Source organism: Anticarsia gemmatalis, chromosome 25, assembly GCF_050436995.1.
Source record: "Anticarsia gemmatalis isolate Benzon Research Colony breed Stoneville strain chromosome 25, ilAntGemm2 primary, whole genome shotgun sequence".
NCBI lineage: Eukaryota > Metazoa > Arthropoda > Insecta > Lepidoptera > Erebidae > Anticarsia > Anticarsia gemmatalis.
Genome location: NC_134769.1, coordinates 3,674,147 through 3,691,047, shown reverse-complemented (window position 1 = coordinate 3,691,047; position 16,901 = coordinate 3,674,147). Strand labels below are relative to the sequence as shown.

At 36.4% G+C, this 16,901-nt stretch overlaps 1 protein-coding gene across 8 annotated transcripts in view; it reads left to right on the top strand.

Moving 5' to 3' along the window:
* Cirl (Calcium-independent receptor for alpha-latrotoxin) overlaps window positions 1–16,774 on the top strand; it is a 314,415-nt gene extending 297,641 nt beyond the window's left edge. The window contains exons 4-24 of one of the 8 annotated variants that reach the window (XM_076130804.1): window positions 645–751; window positions 1,139–1,347; window positions 1,753–1,900; window positions 2,284–2,412; window positions 2,942–3,083; window positions 3,534–3,694; window positions 4,147–4,251; window positions 4,630–4,760; window positions 5,139–5,298; window positions 5,758–5,925; window positions 6,337–6,459; window positions 6,800–6,987; window positions 7,227–7,354; window positions 7,751–7,976; window positions 8,366–8,534; window positions 8,935–9,149; window positions 9,452–9,549; window positions 9,925–10,093; window positions 10,546–10,761; window positions 12,202–12,492; window positions 13,416–16,774. In XM_076130804.1, coding sequence (XP_075986919.1) covers window positions 645–751; window positions 1,139–1,347; window positions 1,753–1,900; window positions 2,284–2,412; window positions 2,942–3,083; window positions 3,534–3,694; window positions 4,147–4,251; window positions 4,630–4,760; window positions 5,139–5,298; window positions 5,758–5,925; window positions 6,337–6,459; window positions 6,800–6,987; window positions 7,227–7,354; window positions 7,751–7,976; window positions 8,366–8,534; window positions 8,935–9,149; window positions 9,452–9,549; window positions 9,925–10,093; window positions 10,546–10,761; window positions 12,202–12,492; window positions 13,416–14,252 — 4,120 coding nt within the window. In that variant the 3' untranslated portion in view covers window positions 14,253–16,774. Of the gene's footprint in view, window positions 1–644; window positions 752–1,138; window positions 1,348–1,749; window positions 1,901–2,283; window positions 2,413–2,941; window positions 3,084–3,533; window positions 3,695–4,146; window positions 4,252–4,629; window positions 4,761–5,138; window positions 5,299–5,757; window positions 5,926–6,336; window positions 6,460–6,799; window positions 6,988–7,226; window positions 7,355–7,750; window positions 7,977–8,365; window positions 8,535–8,934; window positions 9,150–9,451; window positions 9,550–9,924; window positions 10,094–10,545; window positions 10,762–11,360; window positions 11,740–12,201; window positions 12,493–13,415 lie in introns of all 8 variants that reach the window. The other 7 variants (XM_076130803.1, XM_076130802.1, XM_076130810.1 and 4 more) reach the window with 7 other exon arrangements.
* The last annotated feature ends 127 nt before the right edge of the window (window positions 16,775–16,901 follow it).

Sequence of the window (16,901 nt, the reverse complement as noted above, 5' to 3'; positions counted from 1 at the left end):
CGTTAGTCGCGAGATTGGCAATAAAGTGCACGGACCCCTCTAACTCAAGTAAATGATGGCGAAATTGATTGTAAGGCCATGTGTAAACTTGTTTTGAAATAAATCGGTTTTGCTCTTAAAACTAGGACGAACTGGCTTCAGCTTGAAATTGACTGGATGCGATTACAGATAGTATGTGTAGACTTTAGTTTAGGAGTTCAATTTGTTTGTAATCTAATACGATGTGCTGTATAAATCTTGTATTTGTTATCTTAACAGTTGTTGTGTTCATTGCACATTGTTAATAATTTGGCAATCGAAAAGAGTGGGCATGAGCTTCCTGCTAGCTCTCCTCATAAGACCCTACCTCCTTTCCGAGTTAATTGTAGATTCAGTATTTGTTACGATATGTGTTACTATTGAACCTTAATGAATGAATGATTTGATTTTATATTTGTAGGACTTCCACTAATGTTCAGGGAAATATCGTATAGTGCTGATTCGGAGACTACATCAAATTTTCTTTTCCTGTAACCACTAATAGCGTATAAAAACTCTCTGCAAAAATACTTGTCCTTCAAACTACTAATGAAACGAACATTTTTTCTCGTGTATTTAATTGGTCGCTGTGTTATTGATGTCTCATGTTTTTTTTCTGTTTACAGATGTAGTATGCACCAAAACTGCAGTATATTGGCAAGTACGAACATGTTCGGTGATCCATGTCCGAACACGCTGAAGTATCTTGAAGCACATTACCAATGTGTACCGGGTAAGTAAAAGAAACGAAATGTTACTCATTAAAACATAGAACAAGGTTGTTTCCTATAACAACAGGCAAAGAACAAAGGACATCACTTGCTACGATCCCTACATTCTACTTTAGCTTCATTTACATCCATACGTCTTGTCATTTATGACTGCCAGTTACCAGTACTTTTTGAAGAACATCATATTTTTCTATGACATTCTATTCCAGCATTACTGTCTTGATATATTACCCTAATTATTTCTAATCTTATTTTCTCAAAATTCTAAATAATAGCTTTTTTAGCATCAAAATTGATATAGCAATCAAATCACAAAAAAAAAGAAAAAATGGTGTAGTAAGTCGCTTTATGGTAAATAAATATCATCTTAATCTTATTTCTTCTTCCAGCATCAACAACAAGTACAACAAACAGGCCATCGCCACCATGGCTCATAACCTCCCAGCCTACCGTCTGGAGGTCCACGCAGCCTCCAGTACCGAAGAACCCGGTACAAACACAGCAGAACGAGAGGAAGAAGCCCACAGTGATCACTCCACCGACCTTCAGGCCACATATCACGTTACCACCAGAAGTGAAACTTGGAGATGTTACTAAGGTGAGTCTTTACCACTTGACGTTAGACTATCCGATAGATTAATAGACTTGTGTATATTTTTTTTGGGAATTTTATTTTAGTGATGCTGAGTTCAGGGTATCACTAACCGGTTATGCCATTGGCTTTCATATACCTTCAGGAGAAAACAGTTCCTATTCTCGATTTTCGTTTGATTTTATGTTATTCTGCTAGATTTGCTAAATAGTGAATCCATTATTTTAATTACGTCTAGGTTCGAATCGTAACATGAAAATCTCTCCTTCTTTAAGATGAAAGTTTATTTATGTTTTTTTTTTGTTAGACACTCACGTAGTACGATTATACTTTGTTGAGATAGCGTTTACTTTTTTATTGTTGTTTTTATTTTTTGTAATTCAATATTCTAACACACCCATCTTTCAGAAGACCACAACGCGACAGCCAGACTCATCATCAGAGAGGGACCCACCGCAGAGTCCTCGGGAGAGTATACCAGAGGTCAAGGAGGAGGTGCCCAAGGTTGTGGAGCAAGACCACAGCGTCAAGAACGACAAACCCAAAGAGGACGAGCCAGGTCAGGATATTAGAGTTCACGATCTTTGATATTTTACTGTTTTTTCGTAAAAAGACGGAGCCTATTGGAATGTAATAAAAAAACTTTTGCCAAGCAGTGGGACCAAAATTTCATGTTTGGGGACGACATTTACATTCAACTGTAATAAATACAAATACACGGCATACATCAGCTGCAATAGATTTCTTAAAGGGACATGACCTGGTTTTTGATTCGGATCCACCTGATAGGCTAGGGGCTAATCAATTGCCAGTCATATCTATGAACATCAGAAAACCAAAAAAAAACTGAAGCAGTTTTATTTCTTTCCCCTCGAATTTATCTCCTATAGCCTGAAATACTAAAACAGTTTCTAGTACTAAGTAAATCTTTCAAATTTCCAGCCGTAACAGAAGGCACATTAGACTGGCCTTCGAAAGACGAGGACATGGAACCCACACCGTCGGTCCACCTGCCTCCGAAAGACAACCGCCAAGACACGGACATAGTCGACGACTTCGATAGAGCTTATTGTAAGTTGATTTGTATTTTTATAACAAACAATAACTTTTTATTGTCCTCCACAGAAATCAGCTTTACCTGTTTCGTAAGAATGAAATGTTAGTATGGAGGAATATTTTTTTTGCGCTAATTTCGTATGTTTATTATAAATTTGTAATACTAGACTTATGTATTATTGCCAACTATATTTACTTTGTAAGAATATTATTTCGTCAACCTCCTATTGATAATAAACATTCCTATATCCTAAATGCCAATATTTCATCTATGTCGTAAATTCATAATGATCTAATTTTGAAATATTTTCCATCGAAAATCCTCTAAGCTTAAATTGAAAGTTATTTACTAATTACATTACAATATACGTAGTAAAATTCGTCTCCCATTTGGTAGTTTCTTCTTATTCTCTTTTATATTAATTTCTCGTTCTCAATCAAAATATTTCCTATCTAAATGGTATAAACAGTATAAAAAGCCTGCCATCACACCCTTCGTTTCTATCACTACTTATATTTAAACCATTTCTTTTTCTATCCTCAGCTACAAGCGCGACTCCCAACATCGGCCGCCGCGCCTACTGTCCTCAAGTCACGGCCAGAGGTCTGAACTGGAACTGGACTCTTGTCAACAGCTATGCTGTCCAGCCATGCCCTGGAGGTGCCACTGGACTGGCCAGATGGAAGTAAGTAGCAACAGCGTTACAGTTATCTTCTCTAAGAGGTTTTTAGGAAAGAGCACTTGATACTTTATAGACTACTGGGAAATGAATGAATTTTATATTAGACCAAGTGCTTATAAATAATTAGTAATTAGAAGTAGAATTCACAAACATTAAAATGTTTATCCATTGTGTAATCCGTAACATATTATTATGTATAATGAAAGCATACCACGGTTTGTCAAATGGTGCTTAGATTATTTCTAGGTAAAGTTTTGAGCTTTCGTCTTTAAGTAAAAATAGTTTTGAAACCTATATGATTCTCGTATTCTTTTGATATTTTCTTTAGGTGACAGTTATTCCTGGCTTAATTCGAGGAGTCATATTGATGATATGGAAAAAAGTTGCAACAATGGGATCGATCATAAAGATCTGAGAATGAAAGTACTAACGGAATATCTTCTCAATTTCCAGATGCACTCTAACAGCACACCAGTACATAGAAGAGGAACGTCCTCGAAGACGGAACACGGGTCTACCTTCAGGCGAGAACTACCACGACCTCGGTCTGGAGCAGCCCAGCGACAGACAGATGCAGCTGATCAGACGACTCGGCTCTGAAGCTTTACTAAAAGGTAATAAAGACATGACTATAATATTTTAATAATGGCAATTTTTATATATAATGTTAAATGGTGTTAAATCAATTGGTTAGCTTTTAAAACTTTGGTTTTATGGAATTAATGCTTAGTTAAGTCATCCTTTAGAGATAAAAAGAGTTAATAAGATGTGTTAAAAACAATTCCACTCTTTTTCATCATACTTCAATGCTGTACCTATTCATGTATAAATAACCTAGCTTTGAGGTTAAATCAGTAATATTATTTTTACCATAAAAATGTACGCTACTTTAATGTACATGTATGTTTAAATGTACGCTTACTATTTCAACCGGCTACTTCATGCATCATCAATTTCATGACATACATCACTATATATCACTAATCTTCCCATTCATGATATCGGGACTAAACAATCATTTCATAACCTACAAAAACGCTGTGACTAACATGAGTGCATGACATAGGTCGTGACGGTGACTCCCCGGAACACGTAATCGACTACCGCGGCTCGAGCGGTCTCTCCGACTCACAGGCGAACCACAACCAACTTAATAGCGATTTTATTTACAGTGAGTATTTACTATATTCATTGGTTTAAATAATAACTGGTGGCATCAAAAATCATTTAAACGCATGTTTATATTGAGAATGGCTTTAATATTTATCACGATTATATCCCAACCATAGTCAACTAAAAATATTAGATCAATCGATATCTTAGGTCAACCAAAGCACTTATTACTAAAGATTTTTTTCTTCTTCCTTTATCTATTCAAGCAGTCTCTACTTTGATAGACTTAATAGATCTCTGAGGACAATTTTAGTCAAGAAGACCTTTGACTAAGCAGGAGCCGCCTAAACAACAAACAAATGTCTGCAGCACTTTTATAATAAATGAAAAGTTTACCAGTACCTATCTAATTAAACTCTATTTTCTATTTTCGCAGCTGACGCAATCCCAGAATGGCTGGGTCCTACTCCAGACCTCAGTGAGTGTCGCTCCGTGTGGCTGAACAGTCTTGAAGCGAGGGTCAGGGAAGGAGAATCACTACTCAGCATCAGTAATGACTTAGCACAGGTAAGTCATTTTTGAATCATTTTATAAGACTTCTGGAACCAGTAACCCGTGTGTTGCTATGCTGTGTCCAAAATTCTTTGGTTCTTAGAGTAGCAAAAGTCTAGTGATAACTTAATTATATATTTTTTCTTTACTAACAATTTTCGAAACGTTAGTTCAAAATTGATCTGTGATAAACCTTTTTTCTGTACCATCGTTAATTACACTCTAGAGACTCATAAACTACAAGGGTGAGAGTATATTTCTACTCATTCATAACTTCATAATGCCATAAATGCCATGTCATAATTCCTCATCCGACACCAGAAAGGTCTGGGTAACTTCAAAGTACTTGAAAATAGTTGAAACATTTACTAATTACACCTTCCTTTTCACCAGGTAACATCATCAAAGACGCTCTACGGCGGCGACATGATGACCACCACTAGTATAATGAAGAAGCTCGCTCAGCGCATGTCGCAGAACGTGCAAACGTTCCCAGATCCTAGGCAGAGGGAGGCTATCGTCACTGATATGTTGCTGGGAGTTATTAAGACTGGTAAGTAACAATTTTTGGTATAGCTATTGGTTCAAAACGAGCCTTATAGCATCCGTGGCGCAGTGATTAAGGTGATCGCCAAACCATTACCATACTCTCAAAGGTTGTGAGTTCGACTGCCGCGTGCGAGCCCCAAATAGTTGTTCCGCTCGTACTCTATAACCATTCTTTGTATGTTTGTAGTAAGCAACAATTAGTTCAGAAGTTGTTTCTTTTTTCGGAAAAATATCTAAATGATTTTACTGTTTAATGCACAAGTTCAAGTTTCAAACTGGATATTCTTACCGTAGATTATTTTCTTTGGATTTGAAAATAATGAATAGAAAGCAAAATTAACAATTTATTATCGAGAACTGAAGCAATTGTTTAAATTAATGATCAAACAGTGCTGCAAATTTGGGTTGCTCTACTCGTACATAAAACGATGGAAAATCAATACATATAACATTTATTCCCCAGGATCGAACCTACTAGAAGAATCGCAGCGCTCTTCCTGGGCGGACTTGAACGTGGAAGCTCAGAGTCGCGCTGCCAGCGCACTGCTCACACAACTGGAGGAGAACGCCTTCCTGCTAGCTGACGCCGTCACCAAGGAGAAGACCATACTGCAGATCGTTAAGAATATCTGTAAGTATCTTGTATATTGTACAACAACTGGAAAACAAAAACCAACTCCTGTATTGTTGACTGGTTTCAATAAAACTGGCTACATAAGTGGTATATCGGCCAAAACAATATATTATTGTAAGCTAAGCAGCATAGCAACAAACAAAATATCCTACAGATACTCGAAGAGAAAGTGGCTCGGAAACGAAGCTCGGAAAGAGTCTGAATAATCACAGCCTATACTTAACGACAAGCTTAGATAATTAATTAATTTATCAAGTAGGTTAAAACACGATTTTGGTTGTAATACGCTTGAAGTTTCTATCTGCGAACACAGATATTCGGTATGCTGCATTCTAGATGGCATCAGTGTTACAAAATGATTCATTTAACTATCTGTATTCAAAACTAACATTTTTAATATATTTACAGGTTTATCAGTGCGAGTATTAGAAGTGAAAAACGTAGAAGATGAGACATTCCCATCAATCATCGCTCAAGAACAGTGGAAGGGTTCTGAAGACACCATCACTATACCTAAGGCTGCTTTACTTGGTAAGTAGCGATCGTGTAAGATGAACAGTAACTAACAATAATGGTTCTTAATTTTTTCGTGACACATATTTATTTATGTACACTAAAACCTTTTCTGTGACTTTTTATAATCAGCGTGGTACTATCAAATTAACTATGTTTTTAATGCGTTCAGCTTTTTATGGATACGCCATCTATTCGACATATTTTTTATTATATTTAGAGTCACATACTAACAGTTAAAGTCATAATATTTACATAAAAGCAGCTGTGTTAATTTTATGTACATATAGCGCAAAGTACTACTATTTTATAATAGGGAAAATATTTCATCATTTTCATTCGTTCTTTTTCCTTTCAGAAAATCGTCAAAACGAATTAGTTCGAATCGTGTTCTTTGCGTTTGATCGGCTTGAAGAAATCTTACCACCGACTTTCGGCAAAAGTCCCAGGTTCGTGCCCTTCCTGGGTGATGTGGGCACTTCTTCATCAACCAGCATCAATTCGGAGCGAGAGAAGAAGAATATTACCAAAGTTTTAAATTCTAAGGTAAGACATATTTACTCGTTGTTGTTGTTGATTGTTCGATTACATTTTTTCGTCCGTCAAATTCGACTTCACAAAGTTTGTCCGAAAGATGCTAACTATTGTCAAAATTTCATGTAGTTACGTCAAAATAAAACTTAAGGCCATTTTGCGCTACTTATTTCAGTATTGCCTATTTGATTTTGTGATATGACTAGATTTTGGATATTTTATTTATTTCTAAACATAAATTTATTTTGCAGGTCATATCAGCTAGTTTAGGAAACGGTCGGCACATCGAACTCTCTCAGATGGTACAGATCACAATGAAACATCTCAAGACTGAAAACGTTACAAATCCAGCCTGCGTGTTCTGGGATTATACTTTACAGTAAGTTTATCATTTAAACGTTTGATGTCCTCTCTAAACCTATTTTGAATGATAACTAGAAATAGTTTTTCAAATGTTACGTACATATGTCCAAAAATGTCAAAACAATTAGAAATATCTGTTATCTATTGTATAGTTATACCACTTATAGTTTTTTAGAAGTCAGACAGATTTAGCAGGTCTGGCTAATACGAGGATGGATGTCTGTGTTACAACTCATACTCTAAGAATTTTTAAGTCTATAATTCAGTACACTACACTACACTACAGTCAATTTTATAACGATTTGCTTAATAACTTAGTTAAAACTGCGTCACTGCTACACGTACACTATTCCAATAATTCACAAATATTTTTATTTAAACAAATGTATAACAAAACTCGTTCTCCCCACAGTGGCTGGTCCCCAGAAGGCTGCGTAGTCGAATGGTCGAACACAACCCACACGGGGTGCGCGTGCTCTCATCTCACGAACTTCGCCATCCTCATGGACGTGCGCGGCGTCGCCCTCGGCGCGGGGCACGAACAAGCACTCACCACACTGACTTATATCGGCTGTGGGATAAGCACTGTGGCGCTGTCGGCCGCTATTATTGTGTTTATGTGCTTTAGGAATGGGAAGGTATGTTTGGTTTTTATTATCACTTACATAATATTATAGATAGTTGTTCATATCAAATACAGCTGTTACAGATGAGTTACTTTGAGTGACGTAAAATGTCTCAAAAGCATTTTAAAAAAATGTTTGAAATTATGTGATAGAATAAAAGGTGCATCTATGTAAAAGCAAAACATAAAAATCTTTTCCTCAATAGAGTTAAGCTCTTTATAAAAAAATCCTTCACTACTACTATCTCATTTAAAACCAACTATTTTTTGCAGAAATATTTTCTTTTATGATGTTATTGAGAGTAGTTCCTTTTTCTCTATTATCATCAGCAATTGCTCCCGATAAAATTTCTTTGAAAATTAACCCCAATAGAATCCAACTAAATTCTCCCTATTCTCTAGCAGTCAGACCGCGCGTTGATCCACAAGAACCTGTGCTTCTGCCTGCTGGTGGCAGAGATCGTCTTCCTCGCCGGCATAGACAAGACTCAGAACAGAATATTCTGCGGCCTCATTGCTGGTGTGCTGCATTATTTCTTCTTGGCGGCTTTTGCTTGGATGTTCCTTGAAGGTAAGTTGAACAAACTTGTTTTTACTATAATTAGTGTTAAATTTACGCCAGACCTACTAAATTTTGTGCTTGACGTAAACAATGCCGTAAAATCGAATTGAAAAGAATATAAGATACTTACATATAAACACGTAAGATAAAGGATCATAACCATTTTGAAACTAAACGTTATTTCGCGTTGCTTAATAGTATTTCCTAACGTAACTTTAAAAAGTTACCGTTGTAAAGGGTACCGTTAAAAGTTTAGTTAACATCGAACTATTTATAATTCAATATACACTGCCGTATTTTAGGATACCTGTTATTTAATTATATTAATTACATGAGCTATTTCTGACTTCGTGAAATAAATTTTTCAAACAAAATCGACTTCATATAAAAACATAACCTCTCTTTCCAGGCTTCCATCTCTACGCAATGCTAGTAGAAGTATTCGAACCAGAACACCCTCGAGGTCGCTGGTACTGTACATTCGCGTACCTAGCCCCTGCCCTGGTAGTCCTGGTCTCCGCCGCCATCTTTCCTGGAGGGTACGGCACGGACCGACATTGCTGGCTGACGACTGATCGATGGTTCATGATGAGCTTCGTCGGACCTGTTATTTTGGTACTAGTGGTACGTATACTTTGTTATACGTTAGTTACGAGCGTATGCGTATACGCACGTTTATGCTTTAATGTATTTAATGATTTTATAAAAACTGCTGTTAAATAAATGAAGAGAAAATGGCAGGAGAACTTCATTTTTAGTTTATTTGTACAGTAGGTACACACAAATTTAAAATTAATTTAGACCCCTTGATTGGCATGACAAAATTATTAAAAATGTAATTTTGATGACTTATTCTGTGAAAAATTGTTATACTTCAACACATTTGTTTACAACTAAACTAATATATTAATTTGTGTATTTTACAGGCAAACTGGATCTGTCTGATCATGGTGATCTACATGATGTGCACGCACTCCACCGTCTCATTGAAGGCCAAAGACGACGCCAAGCTATACAAAATGAAGTAAGTGCTTTTTTGTGATACATAAGTACAATACGTATGTACGTACATAATAATATGTGTATATTGTCATCTCGATCTTACAAACTGATTTAGCGACGCATATTTTTACAATAACAGTATTAGTATTAGTCATGAATAGTCGCAGTTACAAAACATTCTAGCTCTACCAATAGAGGATTTATGTATGTTTGTTTGTTATTCTTCTTTCACATAGAAACTACCGAATTAATTTTGATGAAATACTTTACAATTTTTTTACACCGGGATAAATTTCGTAGCGGGCAAATCTAAGGAAAAAGTAGTATGTAGAACTTACTTTTCCAGCTTAATAATTAAGTTTTACTATTCTTATTCAATCATGTCTCTCGTTTCCAGAGTATGGCTAAAGAGCTCAATAGTGCTGGCGTTCCTCTTGGGTCTGACCTGGACCTTCGGTCTCCTGTACCTGAGCGAACAGACTGTTGTCATGGCGTACGCGTTCACTATCCTCAACTCGCTGCAAGGACTTGTTATATTTATCTTCCATTGTTTGCAGAATGATAAGGTAAGCGGGATTTAGTGAAACTTGTTAAGGATTCTTTATTAATAGAATACAATACTTAGTCTTAATATGTTATTATAACATTTTGTTTATCTATATATTTTGTAACTGATATAATAATATGGTGTGAAAAGCACATGCAAAGTCCTGTCCTACTGATTATTTTCAGGAAGATTGAATGTGTTTTAATACTTAAATAACTAAAATATACAAAAAATAGAGTTACGAATTTAACTTTACTTAATATTCGTGTCTCAAGAAAGTACATTTTAGTTTAAATAATTGATGTGTCAAAAAGAACATCGATCATACTTTTCTTGGTATTTTTTATTATCTTGATAACAACATTGAATTGGTGTGTCAATATAAGAGGAAAAACAATCATATTCAATCAAATCAAATCAGTCAAAAATACACTAGAACTCGAAATTAATTCTAGCCTACCTTCATTTCAGTTCCGCAACGAATGCGCCAGGATAGGTCGCCGGCATCCTTGGTTATCCTGCTGCCTGCACTTCACTGGCCAGCCTTCAGAGACCCTCCAGCATAACAACGGACCCACAGCCTCCTCATCCAACCATATGGACACCAGGCAAGGGTCCGTCAAGAGCCGGAGGTATCACCAGAGCAACGCCGATGTTGATGATGTTGTGGATCCGAGAGATGTCACGGTATGTGGACTTTTGAGGGTAGTTCTAAGATTTTGTCATAAGGAGTTTTTGTTTGGGATATGGTTACGTGTAATGTGTAAAAAAGGGCAATTTTGAAAGGGGTTTTTGAGGATATAGGTGTATTTCAATGAAGTATAATTTTTGTTACTTAACATAGTAACAATTTATCATTCAAAATATTACAAAATATGATGGAAAAGCTTTGGGCTTTAGTTAAATAACTGAAGCTTAATAAGGGGTCATAGTTTCGTGATAGAATCAAGGAACTATAAATCAACAGTGAAAGTTTTTTGCATGTCCATATTGTCCATTGGTGGTGGTAAAACTAATTATTATAAACACAATGTTGTATGTAAAATAAATACACCGATATAATTATGTTTAACTAAGGTATAACTGAATTAAAGAGTCAGGTTCAACACTTAATAAAAAAAAATATAAAAAAATAACAGTTATTTTTTTGTTTATTGAAACTGGCTCTTATTAATTCTAATAATATTATATTCACAACCAACTGCTGCTGCACTGACCCATAAGAACTAAAACCGTACTATTAGTAAGAGTAACATCCCCAAGTAAAAGTAAATTACAACTTATAGCAGAGCACAGCGAGCACGTCAGGGCTGCCCGCCGCGTCGGCGTCAACAACCAACAACTTAATCATCAAGACTCTAAACGTAGTTGTCAACAACAACAACCATAACAACAATAATGTAGTCAACAACGCCGCTGTGGCATCCCTAGCGGCCGCCGCCGCCGCACACAGCTACCATTCTAACAGAAATAGACGTAGCTCACAAGAAAATCAAAATTTCGGCCCATCAACCAATTTCGGCCCTAGTCTAAACGCCACAGCGGCTAATTTCGGACATAATATCCCTGAAAGAGAACCCCCAGCCCCCATGACGCAACTAAGGAGCCCCATTAACCCTGGCAGTGGCAGATATCCCCATGGATACCGGCAGAACGGCCAACAAGGTGCGTACGCATTAGAGATAGGGTATTTCCAAAATTATGAAAAATAATCAAACAAATTCAACACCACCAGACACCACGGCTTTTGTCACTAATTGGTTAAAGACAGCTCAATTTTATGTTTGTTTTTATGTTTTTAACATTTTTTTGTGTGAAAACTAACATGTTTTTGTTGTTTGTGTTTTACGGTAAGTCCCGATTTTTTTTATACCTGTCTCTAAAAGCCTCTCTATAACGCTTCTCTAACAATCATTTCGATTTGTATTAACACTCTTTTCCTTAGTGGTGTGGTGGTTATTGGATACTTACAGCATCTCTAAATGGTATCGAAATTGTGTAGTGCCATTTAGTTTGGAAATACGAACATCCTATCTCTAAATGCGTATCACTGAGTTAGTCATTCTATCGTCTATCCTTCGTATTTATGTATTATTATATTTTTATATGTGTATTTTATCTATATAGAGCTACAGCTTGCAACCTGAGGGAGCGAGATGGAATATTCGACCGACGGCTCCGATCTATGTACCGAGTGATGACGCGAGGTCTATGCGCGTGCCGACTCCTCAAAATATTCCTCATTCGACGTCTCATACTCAGAGCATTGCCTCGATGCATAGCTACCGGAATAATATCGAAGTACCGAACGAATACCAGAATTTGAGATCGCGTTCGCCATCTTGTTTTTCTAACAAAATGGCGGCTTCGATTGGCGCGAACGACTGGGCGGTGATGGCGAATGCAAACGTGTGGAAGGTGAGGGGTGGGCTGTACAAACGCTTTAGTTTCACTTTTCGATGTTTTGTTTTTGTTTAGTAGTTATTCTGCGGTTTGGTAAGATCTGGAAGTCTCGTCGACCGTCATCGACTGTTCATAATCGTGTAGTAATTTTATACCTAGCCTAGTTTTATTATACGTTAAACTACGATGTAAGAATCATTAAGCACTTTAGTTATTGTTAAGAATCTTCGGATAAGCCGCATCTGGAGGCGAAGTATATTTGTGTTTTATGTGATATTTTCTGAATGTTTCTAAGGGCAAAAAGTACTTTTATACAGTTGCAGATGTATGAAAAATGTGAGATCTTCGCGACTATTAAACTATGACGCTATAGTAGAGTATGTGGGTACAAAATTACGACGTATGGTGTCATAGTATTAATCTTTAAATATAATACAAAAGCTTAATTTCCATTAGTTTCTTCCTGGTATTGGAGATATAAATTATACGGACACTCTATCATTCTTTTAACCAGGTTTCATAAAAAAAACTACCTAACTTCATTTCACAGGTTTTAATTTCCCAGGGATAATTTTCACTTTAAATCTATTCGGTGATGGTTCACAATGACAAAGATCTTACTAAATCTAAGAAATCATTAACTGCATGACGACTAACTGTAGCGAACATTGCATGACGTCATATAGGCCCTACCCACCTCCTTCCGTAACATATCGCACTTAGAATAGCTAAGCACTCATTACTGACTTCATAACACTCGAAAAACATTGAAATATAATAAAAAAAATATTTTATTGCAATGTAGTTTTTACTCATAAGATAACTGTGTGAAAAAAACCATTACAAATTATGTCATTTCAGAAACATGGTTGACAATTGAGCTGTCTTTTGCCTCCGATTGTTCAATTATAATACTCTAAATAATATCTATTTCACAGAACACTTCTTCTAAACACCACCCGGGCAACTCAGCGACGCTCCAGCATCACGACACCCTGTCGCGCCAACTGGCTCAGCAGAACCACATCCACAGCCCGTACGAGTGCGACGCCCCTCTCGCACCTGGCTCCCCTCGACACGTGATGAAGGACGAGGAGAGTCCTCTCCATCACCCCCAGGGCTATCAAACAACCAGGAGCTACAACCATGACTTCAGAAACCCTCACGTATACATGTCGCAGCATTCCCCTGGAAGTCAGGAGATGATCTTCCGCAAACACTACAAAGATGACCGTCGGAAGCATCACCATCACCACGGAAGCCAGAACATAAACCACACGTACTCAGAAATCGCATCCCAACAAGGCAGGATGTACAGACGCGGCTCTGAACAGGAATTTCGCGTGATACAAGACGACCCCGTTTACGAGGAGATCGAAAGAAACGAGACACTAATGTCTGACATGTCAGATGACAATTCCGGTCCTGATAATTGCCGGCAAAATCCAGGACACCACGGTTCCTCTAGCTCCAAGTTTTTTGGGGACCATCGTCCCCTGATTTCATATAGTCCGGGGGACAGGCATCATCACGAGCAGGAGCATTACGGGAAGTACGGGAAGTGGGACACGCTGGAGCGCTACGACCAGAGGCACTACGAGAGCGGCAGACTGATGCACCCCTACCACCAGCCGCAGGAGAGCAACATGCGGGCGCTGGCCGCGGTGCTCAACGGCGAGAACAACGTCGTGTGCCACCTCGAGCCGCACAACTCCTACGACGTGTACCAGCCCCAGAGTGGCAACCCCAGGACTGTCTCGCAACCCAGTTTTTAAACAGTGCAATTGGAACTTGTGATTGTGTCACGTAGAACATAGACTTGAAACGTTGTACAGAGAATTAGTGAAAGAATTTTTCTATGGACGTAGACTTAGAAGTCTTAGCGACGTTTAAGATTTATTTAGAAAAAACTTGCCATAACATGGACATTATAATATTTATAGTATAGTGACTTAAATTTAAATCACTTTTTTCACTGTGATCCTATTTAAATATATGGCTCAAAATCTGTCGCAACCACATGTACTCATTGCGGAGAATTGATAGTAATTTTGTATATAATTATGGTTAGCGTATAGTACTAGTGTGTTAGTACTTCCAGTGTGACCTTACCGTTACTGTTTTGGTTACAATCATGGCATTCTGTCGCATTACATGTTTTCTTACTGTAGGTATGATATCTGTGATGTTTCGGTCCGATGCTGTGTTCAGATTTATATTTCACTTTTAGACTGACTGACAAAACCACTTACCGCTTAATTTAACATTACACTAAGAAATTTTCAACGAAATTGAGTATGTTTTTACACAAAAAATATCCAGTGAAAGTTTAATTATGAAACATAAATCGACAATCTCAATAATTATATTAAGTGACGTAAAAATATTAATGCTAAACTTTGACAAATAAAATACGTTCATTAGCGCGATTCTCTTCAATTGGAACCATTGAGTATCGAGAGTTTGACATTTAAAATGTACTGCAAAAAAGTTTCTACGACGACCGGTAGAGGCGCTGATCAGATTTTCATAAAACATCAAACCCTCGATACACGAAAGTGCCGAATGTACAAAATCGTGCGACTGTTCGTACTGGGCAACTATATTTCATACAATATTACTGAACACAGTGTCGCATCGCATACTTTAGTTTAAGTTCGCTTCGCCATTATTGTATCACTGCCATTAAGTACTGTTATGCTTAATACAGTTTGTAACACTGTACAGGAATACAGCGACTTTTTGTTATAATATACGTACAAAGGGATATATTTTAAAGACTCTGCAAGTAATTTTAAAATCAAAACATTCCTTGTATTTTCGCACGAAATTTGCGCGTCAGTTAACTTTATATGTATGAATGTAGCAACAAACCGCTGCGTAGGAAGCTGGAGAATACAAAAGACACAAGCAAGGAGTGCAACTTCCCAGCGGTTCGTTGCTATATTCCGACAGGTAAAGTTAACTGAAACGTACTAAAATATTAGAGCTTATATAAAGCGTGTTCACTATTTTATCTACCTTAGATATTGCAAGCAATAGTTTTCAATTACCTGCAATTATTTTTGATATTACCTCCTGAGAAATTGTTTAGAACAGTTTTATAACTCTCCTTTTACTATTAAATAAGTGTGTAAAAGATTTCTGGTATACTTTTAGCTTTTTATATACGTATTTTTACTTAATAATGATCAGGGGGAGCTATCACATATCTCTGTTGACAACTATTTAAAAGCCACTATTCTGTACATTGCTTTCTCTCTTAGATTGTAACGCTAAGCACGTTAAGTCAAAGCAGCAATAAACTGAATAGAGGCCGTGAATCTGACGTACAAATGAAGGACTAGATGTGAAATGAGTTACGTGAAAGCCCCCAAGGAAGTGAAACATAGGCGGTACCTACGAGTAACAATAGTACCAGGGTTTTTGTTATTATACAAGTTCACTCTACAATTTTGTACTGCAAATATTTTAGACTGAGCACAAATAACTGCATTTAGACACTGCCACGAAGAGTCTTTAAAATATCACCCAAACAGCTTTGTAATTTTATAATTTTTCAATATTTCAAAAAAAATCCATCCATTCAAAACCTATTATAGACTGACACCACTTGATGTTGTGCACTTCTCTGTACATTAGAATTTAGCGTAAAACTCGTTTAAAAAATAAAAAAAATGTCAAAAAATATAATTTCTACGTAATGTAGATTTTTAATGCCATGACTATACCTGTTATTTTAAAGACAACCGTTTATTTTTGACGTTTTCTAAACAATTGTAATCTCAACACGTTTCTATGACATATTTACTAAACGTCAAACAAAAATGGACCTTATAATAAGGAATTGTTTGTTTAGAATTGATAAAAGTACAATAATAACAAACTTTCATTTCCATGTATATTTTGAATGTAAAGCAATATATATTAGACTGAAGTATTTGATAAATTTTCGGCCCTTTTTTACTATAATACAATTAATTTATAAACGTTTATACTTGTAGGCGAAAATTTATAAAATACTTTTTTTGATGGGAAAAATGATAAAAATTTTCTCGGGGAACGATTATTTTTTCTAATTGGGTATACTAGTCCATCTATTTTTCCCATTCGTCTGAATAATAATAAGTGTACATTGTCATGTATTTCTGTTATATATTATTTTTTTGTTTTTGTAATGTATTTTAAAAGTTAACGTCATTAATGTAAAGTAGAAAAAAGGAAATGTGTAAATAAATTAAAATTTATAAAAATAAAGAGTGGACGTTCTGAGAGGACGACGCATATGAAATATTGACATTTTATTTTAAAATATCATATACTTACCAACATTTCACCTAAACATAGCGAAAATGGACTTCACACATGGCTGATTATATTGTTAGGTATTACCATATAAAACAATCGATCTATTATTAAATTTA